Source organism: Hesperophylax consimilis, chromosome 9, assembly GCF_061612785.1.
Source record: "Hesperophylax consimilis isolate HC1 chromosome 9, BYU_Hcon_1.0, whole genome shotgun sequence".
NCBI classification, from domain to species: Eukaryota; Metazoa; Arthropoda; class Insecta; order Trichoptera; family Limnephilidae; genus Hesperophylax; species Hesperophylax consimilis.
This window is the reverse complement of record NC_142844.1, coordinates 27,669,569-27,681,851: the sequence shown is the minus strand read 5'-3', so window position 1 is coordinate 27,681,851 and position 12,283 is coordinate 27,669,569. Positions and strand designations below refer to the sequence as shown.

General features: G+C 31.7%; 1 protein-coding gene across 1 annotated transcript in view; it reads left to right on the top strand.

Moving 5' to 3' along the window:
* LOC149421187 (lachesin-like) overlaps positions 1-12,283 on the top strand; it is a 214,561-nt gene that overhangs the window by 136,852 nt on the left and 65,426 nt on the right. The window contains exons 2-3 of the mRNA XM_089635397.1: positions 1,808-1,911; positions 6,793-7,000. Coding sequence (XP_089491523.1) covers positions 1,808-1,911; positions 6,793-7,000 — 312 coding nt within the window. The remainder of the gene's footprint in view (positions 1-1,807; positions 1,912-6,792; positions 7,001-12,283) is intronic.

Here is a 12,283-nt window from a genome sequence, read left to right as displayed (position 1 = left end):
CTTTTATTAAGTGGTTGTAATCTATGGTTTCTATAGGTAGACATATTTAATATTTATTGATGTTTCCTAGATAATGTAATTGCGTTAGTCTTTTTGTGGTGTTGGTATTTTTTAAAATACTTATACAACACAAACCTGCCCACGCTGTGATGTTTTCGATGTATAACACTTAGGTATAGACTAAAATCATTTACAACGTCTATGTATAATTACTTCAAATAAATTAATGCTTTGAAGTGATAAAACAAAACTTATCCCTCTCTCCTCTCTCATAATACTCGATAAATCAGTTGCAATGTAAAAAATTACACAATTCACAGCAAAGTTCTAGAGTTCATTGAACCGGAGTCACATGCAGAAACACAACCGAAATTAGTGTTTTTACTACACATAGGTATAAAGTTATAAAATATGCATTATTAAAATCATAGTATTTTGAAAGTATTCATAAAGGGAAAATAAATTAATATTTTTGTCGTTATCAAACAAAACTTTGGATTTATAATGTGATCATTGCTCAGAAAAAGGCTCAAAGCTTATAGGCCGGTTCCTGATAATCGTTTAGTAAGTAGGTACCTAATATATCGGAACACGTGTTCACGGACCTGCATTTACCTTATAATATATAATAATAAAATGCGAAAATGTTGCGACGGCATAATAATAAATAGTAACAATAATATTTGGATGATTTGTATAGCGCAGTTTTTATGCAAATCCACCTCAAGGGCGCTGTGATAATATATTGATATTTTACTAAAAGTTTATCAAGACACATATTAATTAATTCGTTAAGGGCTTGCAATCCCGTTTTTAACCGGATTACTAATAATTTGAAGAGTTTCTAAAATTAGTACTACTCATTTTTCTCGGTGCAGAATAAAGAAGAAAACTAGAAGTTCCTTCCATACAAATTTTTCGCCACCGACTTAATATCTTTTGGTTCTAGACCATTTAGAACGACTTCTGTATCTTTGACATTGTATATCTGGCTGACATTGTAAATCGCCATCTCATTTGAATTTCACAATCATAGTGAAACCATTGGTGTATTATAGTCCGATGAGACATGAAGCGAAAGATATGTTCCATTTTTTTACCTCCAATTGACCTCTAACGCTCTAATTAAAGCTACCTAATCCGGTCTTTGCACACCGCTTATCGTGTTCTGAATGTTTATTCTGTATATCTGTACTATTTAAATCATGTTTTGACAATATTTATTATTGTCAAAACATACATACCACAAATTTGACGTCATAAAACAAGACTCGAGATCCGTTTAAAACGGGATTACTGATCAGAGAAAAACTAAAAACACAATAAAATATCTAACATTTTAACGGGTACCTATTAAAACTTACCAACGCTGTGTACATATGTTTAATATAATCAATAATGTGTAGTTAATGTAATCAATACTTCTTATGCAATGAAACAAGACAATATCCATTATAACGTGATCTATGTAAAAGGTATGAAGGTATAAACAAAGTGATAAAAACCGCAAATAAATCATTACTTTTGACGTGATGGAACAAGACTTGGGGATCCATTTAAAATGTGATTACTGCTCACCAACGGTACTAGAGAAAAGCTCAAAACACATAAAACTTTAGCTGACAAAACTTTAACGGCAGGTACCCGCCTGCAAAAGTTTAAATCCACATATTGGCGCCGTCATCCACATGGAATAGCTTTCAGAGTTTGATAGATTACCTTTGATATATTTTTCTTGATGCCATTTTGTTTTTGTTTGATCTTGATTTGGTTCTTTGTTTGATCTTGATTTTGTTCTTTGTTCCAGAGTCCCTGTTCCCACGCTTTGCGGAACCCATTCCCAACGTGACGGTGTCAGTAGGACGCGACGCTCTATTGGCTTGCGTCGTTGACAATTTGCGAGGTTTCAAGGTACTCGTATGGATTGTATTACGTATTCTCCTCGACTTGCACGTCTCTCGATCTCGTGATCGTAGTACCTACTGCCGACTGCCGATTGCCAGGCCAATAAATTGCCAATATATAATAAAATACCTCTCACATACATAAATTTCCATTTTGGAAAATCACATCTAAATATATTTACTCATGTCATTTTATGGCGTTTGAATAAATACATATATACTATTGATAAAATGATTGCCACCTTATTATTTTGAGTAAGAATTTATATTTTAAGCAAACTGTTTTCATATTGCCCGGCGCGGGCTGGCTATGCTACCGGTTTGCATATTCCCGGTTTGGTCCCGGGCCGGTGCCGGAAAAATTATCCCACCTTTCGAAAATTGCCATCGACCAAAGAAAACCGGCGTGTCTGTCACCGTGCTTAGATATATATTTGCACATAAATAAAATATTTTAGTATCACATGGTTTATTTATGATCACATGGCTTTAGTCCTGAAACGAATGTTCTGGTGCTAAAAATTAGCTTTAAATTATTATTTATTGAACAATATTTTGACTTTTTTGTTTAATTGGCATACAGTATGTACAATTTAAATACAACATTATGTAGAGATGAGTTTAGGGCTTAACTTGGAATATTCAGAATTTTTATGTACTTCTATAGTGGTAAACCACTACTCTAGTCAGACGGTATCGGATACTACTGTAGTACCTACATACATAAATAAACACATAACTCCTTGCTTTTGTTCCTAGCAAGTTGGTCCACTGTTTAAATATATATATACCAACATTTGTTTTTCGTGTAACTTGGCTACATCACACACACCATCGACGAGGATAGAAGAAACTGGCAGGAACAAGGTTACATAATGAGCTGGAGTAGGAGTTTAGTTCGCTAAGGTGCTTCTACTCAACGGCCGAAGTGACCAGTAGGTTATAAGACGGCCTAGGTCAGGGGGTATAACTCCGATTAAAAAGTGAAACTGAAAAAAAGACTTGGTAATCTCTGTGGTCTGTCAAAACGTCATCAGGTTAATGTCCAATGAAAAACTCTGAGAGTTTTGACAGCTGCTTACTGCCTGAGTGGAAATCTGTGATGATTTCATTTGACACCTTGAATTTGAAGCACGCCTTTGTGTCTGAGAAATATATTGTTTAACCGATATTGGCGAGATGTCCGTCAGTTTATGGCTCGTGGAGTATAGCCGTGTAGTTTGCCGATAGTAGAAGGTGGCCGAAACCTCTGATCAATAAATACTTCGCAGATTAGGCTCGGGTTGCTTTCAGCACATTCGGAGTCAAATAATGGTTGACTTTTAATTGAACCTCCCGTAGTATGCTAGCAATAATATAGCGGTGGAGTCGCCAAAAAGGCTACTGCATTGAATTTCTCAGGTAAAAAAATCAACATTAAAATTGTGTTGGTATATATTTGTTTAAACAGTGGACCAACTTGCTAGGAACAAAAAGGAAGGAGTTATTCATCTAGTGGGTGGTTTATTTATGACCTAGGTGCTGTAGCACCTTAGCGCTTGGTACTATGTACTATAGTAGTACCCTACTCAAGTAGCGGTTAAGGCAAAGCACTACGAACTACGAAGTAATGCAAAATCATACATATGAGTATTTCTCAAAAAAAGTGTACATTTTGGAAAAATAAAGTGTGCCTACAAACAGTTCAAAAATTTCACATGTTTTTAATTAATCATACAAAAAAAATATGCACCATTTTGTAGAATAAATATTAGGCTTTAAAATATCGAAGAATAAACATTACAATCGTATTAATTCGCAAATATTTTAATTTTTTTTAAAATATCGATTTTTACCTTCCATACAAAATAAAATTGCCACCCTACCCACCTCATTTGTTTATACTTCATAAAATGCGATAATAACGTTATAATATGTGATTTTTTGTAAGTTTTAGGGTCTTAATTAAATGTAGTTTCTGTAAAAAGGTAATTTTCTATGGGGTTTCATAATAAATTAATAATTTATGCACAAAAAACAAAGTGAGACATCATCATTTACTTTTTAGTAACTACTCTTTAGTTACGTTTTATTAGTACTTCCACCGTAATTTTTTAACCCATTCGTAAAATTTAACATGGGCAACACTAGCCTCTTTCTGATTGGTTGTTGGTCTGACTTCTCCGCCATAACATTAATTGTTAAAATCAGTAACAACGTGTTTCTTTAGTGGGACCACTATTTCGTAACAGGAAATATTTTAGCCTTTTTTCACAAAACGGTAAGTCTTTTTCTACTCATATTTTGTAACATGTGCGGTACGAACATTGCTAAGCTTACATATTAACACTTTTAAATTTTATCAAACCATTGACTTTTTATAACATAAATTCTTATTACAATTTCGTAACGTTTGTTATGAATTTCGTAACGTAACGATAAAGTTCAATGTAAAGCTGAGTGTACACAGTTACAACGTGATTAAGAAAAGTAAGTATATTGTAAGTGTGTCTAGCATTTTTATGAAAGTCTTATGTAAGTTTAGTAATAATGTAATATATTATGCACAATGCACAAATATACATATGTATTTAGATATAATAGGAAAAAAATAATTATTATACCATAGAGCAGATCTGTTGATGGCGTTGGAAAGTAGGTAGGTTGTAATACATAGGATGCGCTGGAAATTCCTGATGGTCAATGGCAGAGCAGGTGTCGTCGGACTTGTATGTTTTATCATCGCGATTATATGGCCTTATACATAATGACAAGTACTTACAGAGAAAGATCAAGCTGAGCCGTCCAATACTGGTTTTATTTTAAATAAGCTTGAGGCACTCATACACACTATCCGTTCTACAGGCGCTCTATACAATATTTATAAGTGCCTTAAGTTTTTTTATAAAAGCTTATTTAAATATAAATTTATTTTTATTTACTCTGATAAAACCATAACTACAGCATAACTTTTTTTTAGGAATGCCCCCAAAAACCAATGCCGAAAGGCAAAAAGCTTACAGAGAAAGACTGAAAAAGGAAAAGCCAAATAAATATGAGGAAATCCGAATTAAGCATTTAACAAAAGTTATAGAAAATATCAAAAATAAAAAAGAAATTCTTACAGAAGAAGAAAAAGAAGAGCTACGAGCAAAGTGGAGACAAGCCAATGATAAAAGAGCTGAAAGAAAGAAAAAGGCTAATCCTACGACACAAGACAATAATACATTTGAACGTAGAAAAAATAATAAAAAAATCCTAAAGGAAAAACTAAAAAAGCTGACTGAAGAAAATACTCGATTAAAAAGTCGAAATAAGAATTTAAGACAGTGCTGTAATCGGATGAAAAAGCAAGTGAATATTCTGAAAATATTATTGCATAAACAAACTAAGACTAATAATGATGCTATTCCCATTGAAACTGGATTATATAATAAATCGGAGATGTTATAATAGGAAATAATAATGCCATAGAAAATAACACTGATATTGAAAATATGAATAGTGAAAATGAAGATTCTAATAAAATCAAAGATAAACCATGTGGAGTGACTATCTTAAAAACTAAAAACTGGAAAATATACATACAAAAAAGAAAGTGGTTTGTAAGGGCCTTATCTCTAAATCTCTATCACTAAATGACTATATTCATGCGCCAAAGCGGAGTGATAAACCAAAGACTGAAAAACTGACCAAATGTGTCTCGGAAAGATTTCAATTATTATAAAAATGAGGAAGAAATTTATAAAACGCTAATGGATAGTGATTCAAACTAAATAATTGTATGTTATTAAATTTTTAATAGTTTAAACAGTGCCTGCTCTTTAATTCCTTAAGATTTGTTGAATATTGTGTTAGGTACTTCAATTTGGGAGCTGATAATTTGATTAAAAAACATTTATTTATACTCCCTTGTTTTTTTTTAAACCCCTTTGGTATAACAAAATACAAATATTTGGGTCGTGAGTTTATGTATGTTTGTAGTATGTACAATAAATAAAAAAGTAAAGGATAATTACATACATTTAAAAAAGACGACAACTAATTAAATTTAATAAATAATAAAAAAGTAAAATAAAATTTGCCATTGTGTAAACAAGCCTTATGTTTACTATTTAGTTACGTCTTAGGACTATTTCGTAACACTATTTCGTAACTACATTTTCGTTACGTACATTTATTTTGAGAAATACTCATATATGATTTGAAAACGATTCTAGTGTATATTGTGGCAAATTAAGTTCTATTAACGTAAAATATTTGTCCTTGAACTTCGCAAAATAAAATAAAACACTTTTTGCGATGTTTTTTTCTTGCATAAATCAAAACAGGCGGCTGCTGTTAAGTGGGAATTTAAACCTTATACCCATCTACATAAGGAGTGTTATTGTTAGCTGCCCATTTCCAAATGCTAAGCGATGTGTTGCATCGTCTTAAGGCGAAGCTTAATGCTAAATCACTATTTTGATTAATCTTTGTAACGAATTGGTGTGCATTATAAATACCAAAAATTAGCTTTAGATAATTGAAGGTTTTTCTATCGTTTTGCTTGAGTAGAATACAAATAAATAAATAAATTACTCAATAAAAAATATAAATGCAAACTACTAAAAAAATATTTTTCAATAGAAATGTATGAACGCGTAAAGAAAACAACTTTTAAAAAATACAGTATTATTGCTAAAATTATCTGTGACAGTTTCATTTGATTAACTTTTTTACTTTCCTATAAAATTATTTACAAAATAGATAAAAACCAGTTTTGTGCTTGAAATCGAACGTTTCTAAACTCCGTTTGTCAAGCGATTTTAATGCCTATTACCTACAATAAAGGGAATACCAAGGATATAAACATGTTTGGCTTGTAGCTTCCTCTTGAATGATTGATTATTGCAACTTTTTTTCTCAGGTGGCGTGGGTGAGAGTGGATACCCAAACCATCCTCAGCATTCACCACAACATTATCTCGCAGAATCCGCGCATCAGCCTCTCCTACAACGATCACCGCTCTTGGTATCTGCACATCAAGAACGTGCAAGAGGGGGACCGCGGCTGGTACATGTGCCAGGTTAACACAGATCCCATGAGATCACGTCAGGGGTACCTTCAGGTCGTAGGTGAGCAATATACTGATTACTTCAAATAAAATAACGTAATTTAAATTAATATTAAATTATTTAAGAATTCACATACCTACAAGGCCAACCAGACAAAACCATTTTTTCATTTGCCCGCGTGCAGAACCAACCTTAGAAAAAATTCTCCATTCCCCCGTATATGCGCGCAATATAACGCGCAATTTAACAATATCGATATTTATTTATATATATATATACGCCTAAAAAGGCTTTTACATAGAAGTGATACATGATGCAGTACAATAAGGGAATATGTATTATACAGGAGATATTGACAGTAAATAGATGTAATCCTTTTTAAGGAAGGAAAAAAAATAACATAAAGTAAAAAAGAAATTACAACAACATTACATATAAAACAAATCATTAAAACTAATTTACCAAAGCTACTCTAATTTGTAGGATTCAACAAAGTGTTGATGTAGATTATGCTTAATTCTATGTATGGAGTCAATAAATAAAAGATATTCTTAATAATACTCTTGTGAAATACCGAAACGAAGTCAAGCGTACGACCACAAATGTTAATTAAATTAATGCACAGTTATAGAAAGGGTACAACATGAGCATCTCCTGTCCCCATCCCATCTTCCTCTGCCTCTTGCCCTTTCCTATTCCTTCTTCCTTCTAATATATTTATATGATTTTTTTTTCTTTTTTGTTAATTTCATTTTCAGTTAATGGTTATAACCAATTACTATTTTGTATTATATCATATTAACCAACATTAGCATAAGAAACTATTTTGGCTTACCTCATATTTAACCTCTTGTATAACTCATCCTGTATAAAATTGCTGTTTGTTTCTTACAATAAATAAATAAAAAAAATGTTCAAATGTGAATAGATGTCACCTGTAGAAATTTGTAGTACAACTCTACTATTTTTTAAAAGAAATACAGACACTCGGGAACTCAAAAAATGGGATTGCAGGCCTTGAACGAGTGAATTGATAGATTTCCTCCCAAAGTATCAGTAAAACGCGATGTTATAAGGACGGTGGAACTCGTTGTAACTTTGAACGCTATAACGTTGAACACGGTGGAACACTAATATTGTCTCATTTCGTCATCAAATTTATTATGAAAAGAACACCTGCATGAACGCGTGTTGGGGTATATTCTGAATAGACTTATATTTTATCGTGAAAAAGATTGCCATCACGTTTTTAACAAGATTTCAATATTTCAGACATACTCATTTTTAACCGTTCGGGTTACGAATTACCTGGCAATTTTGAAACACTCCCATTACTATTATTATAAGTTATAAATGTAGCTTTTGGAGGACATAAATAGCAGAGAAATTGAACCAACGGCGCCAGGCAGGGAATCCGACGCATTTTTCAACTCAGCTACTAATTGATTACATACATTAATGTTTACTAATGATTTCAATCTGTTTTCTGTCTTCCTGAGGACTTAGCTCAACCAAATTAAAAAAATCAAATTAGTTATGTTGATTATTATTTTTTTGATAAATTAATGTTAATTAATTAATGTTAATTAATTAATGTTAATTAACATTAATTTATCAAAAAAATAATAATTAATATTTGACAAGTTCAAGTATTTCACCTAAAAATGTAGACAATTTGTCTCAACGCCATCTAGTGAGAGAGTTAGCACTTACAATGCCTTTCTCATATAAAATAAAGTTGGTTGTTCTCAGGTGAAAAAAATGTAACAAGCAGTAATTGTTGAATGAAACACTAGCATATATTGAATAATTTCGCGGTTAAGAGATAAGCCTCCATAGCTCAGTGGTCAGAGCTTTCGACCGGAAATCGAATGGACACGGGTTCGAGTCCCGTTGGCGTCATGTATTTTTTATCAGGAGATTTTTTCAATGTGGACGAGTGTTTCAGGCGAACAATTATTGCTTATAAAAATAATAGTTATGTTGCTTTGTAAATCAATAAATAACACTAAAACGGAACGCGGCAGACATTTATCCTTAGCATATAGAAGTTTTTATCCTTCGCATATAGCAGTTTTTATCGTTAACATGTAGCAGTTATGATCATTTGCATATAGCAGTTGTTATCTTTAGCATATAGCAGTTTTTATTCTTAGCAAATAGCAGTTTATATCCTAGGCACATTTTACAGCAGTTTTATTTTAAAAAATATAACTTTTACTGAAACCTTCCTAGAGTCCAACATGATGTTCGATTCTCTACCGTTGTGGAAATTACTATTTTTAATAAATTTGTATTCATCGCGAGATAGCAGGTGTCAAATCAAATCATCTACCTAGAATAAATTGATTCATGACTCGATAGGACAAATTTACGACTCGATATGATTTCCATGTCACGAATATAGCAACTTCCTTCCTACCATTTTCACAACATGAAAAATATGGTATTTTCAAACCTGCAAAATCAGCTATGACCACCCCTTTTGTTACTGTAACAAAAACCCAGCCTATTACCTACCTGCCTATTCACATATTTAAAAAAATGCACAATGCCTAGTTTACTTTACATAAAATATGTAAATCATAAGAACTTTTTATTATTTTAATAAACACAGATATTTTATTCAAAATTTTCCATACAGCATATTTATCATCAACAAATTCCATTATTTTTTTGGTAAAACCCATAAATGTCCGGGGGTAAGGTGCGCTAACTTCTGGAGGTGATTCTATATGATAGTAGAAGTAAAAAAGAAAAATAAATGTTTTCGTTTTTCCAAATTTTGTTTATTTTTTCATAAAAAAAATTATTTATTTTATCATGCAAACGATTCAACTTTCTTGCCTAAAAAAACGTTTGAATTGAATTGAAACGTTATTTATATTTTACCCCGGACATCCTGTATATATAAAAGCAGCCCGTAAACAAAGTTTTCACTTTACTAAAATACATGTATTTTCAATTTTAACCTAGTTGCGCCATCTCTTGGGCCGGGTAATAACCAATTTCAAAGACAAAAAATTGTTTTGACTGGGGATTGAACATTACTTCCCAGGAACTAGCTCTTAAACTTCTGTGAACTTAAAATATCATTTAAAACATTAAAAAAAAAAAATTTTTGACTGAGGACTGAACACTCCTCCCCAGGGACTGGAATCAACACCGCTACCACCTTAGCCAAATTCTAATTGAATAGTGCCGACATTTATTTCGTACAATCTCGACTATAATTTTTTTTTAATAATATTATCCGATTTTACAAAAATTCGTGCGCGCGCGCGTGTGTATGCATGAGTGCATTTGAAAAAGCAAGTTGATAGAATGCATGGTCATCAACCACATCGAGTATATCACTGCAATATCTGCTTAGTTTCAGCTCTATCTGATGTCGGGAAGTGATTCCAAAAATTCAATTTCATTCATTAATTTAAAAAATCAAATTTGAAAATCAATTGAAATTAATTATGAAGTTTTGAACTGAATAAAATAACAAAATATATAAAGATAACGTGCTCAATCAACCAACATTGTAGCTTTGTCTAAAGGAAACATTTTTTTGTTTGAACAAAAGATAAACGAATCAAAACCACAATGCTCATTCAACCAGATATGTGTATTTTTAGTCGAGCGTCAGCAATAATACTTGTAATTAACTTTCAAATTATTTCCACAGAATTTTCTGAATGTTTCTTTATTGAAACGAACTGAAAACGCTGAAAACAACATTGTTAAATAAAATAAATAGCATGTTTTTCGGAATCAAAGCGCTGGTTACGAAGGCATTCAAAGGTTTATTTTTAATCCAATGAAAAAAAAAAGATTTTTTTGAATTTAATTATTTTTACAAAATGAATTTATCGTTTTGTGCCTTTTTAATTCAAAATCTTAAAGCTGCCAAAAAAATTATTTTGAATATTTTATGTTTTTTAAAATGAATGAATATGTCTAATTATAATCTGTATGAATTTATCCAAAAGATGAAAAGAAAAAAATAATGCAGGGTTTTCCCAATAAGAGGTGTTATTTTGATATTCAACCGTAGAAGATCAATGGTTTCGTTGCTTGTGTGGCACATAGCGCCGTCTCGTTGAAAGTAAACGTTGTCCAGATCAATGCCATCCAATTCCGGCCATAAAAAATCATTAATCATCTTTCGATAGCGATCCATTCACCGTAACTGTTGCTCCAGCCTCATTTTCTAAAAAGTAAGGTCCAATGACTCCGCCAGACCATAAACCGCACCAAACAGTCACACGTTGAAGACAGAGAGGCTTTTCAACAATAACTCCGAGTTTCCGAGCCCAAGATGCGACAATTTTGTTTGTTGACGAAGCCATCATCATCGAAGCCTCATCACTCAAGCTGATTTTTTGATGGAATTCTAATACTTAATAATAGTGAATTTTAATAATTTCAATGCGTTGTTGAAGCGTGTATTGTTCCATTTTTATTAATGGCGTAGTTTCTACTTGTCAAATGTTAATAATGACAGCTTCAAAAGTAACATCTACGAAATAGCGGGCTATTCAAAATAACACCTCTTATTGGAAAACCCGTCATATATTATCTCATTAGTCGATTTTTTATGATATATGCTTACGCATTTCTTCTAGTTTAACTAGAGTATTATTACTATATAGAAGCTCAGACCCAAGAAAAATCTAATGAGAATATAGAAATTTTTAAGCTGAAAGTATTTATATAACATTAACCTCAGGATCATTGGCTTTTCAAAAACAATCATTGTCATTTTTTTATAATTATGTGTTTTATTGAAAATAATAGAGGCGTCGAAAATTTATTAAATATTAAAAATAAGATTTATTTATGTTCATCGATCAGTAGGTACCTACGTCATCGCTTGTTTGAATTCACACAAGAGAGAAACATTACTTATGTAAAATATTTTTATTTTTTTAAATCTGGTCAAATTATTCGTAATCCTGTTAAAAACAGGAGTGCAGGCCTTTAACGAATTAATTGACTGATTTTTTAATAAATTATCAGCAAAACACGAATGTGTTATGAGGACGACGTAACACGTGTTCATAAAAACACTATTGTAGCATTTCGATATTATATTTATCAGGAAAAGAAAAACGAATGAACACGTTTTCCGATATATTATTAATGGACTCACATTTAATCAAAATTGTGAAATGGATTGACATCACTTTTTTAACTGGATATTAATAAATCAGCTATAATCAGTTCCAATTTTGTAAATTTCAAAGCAAATTTGAGTTGAACAATTTATTAATAGGAATATTTCATTACACATACCGACAACAGAAATTAGTATTTTTGATGATATTCGAAGATAGCCTATATATGATTTAT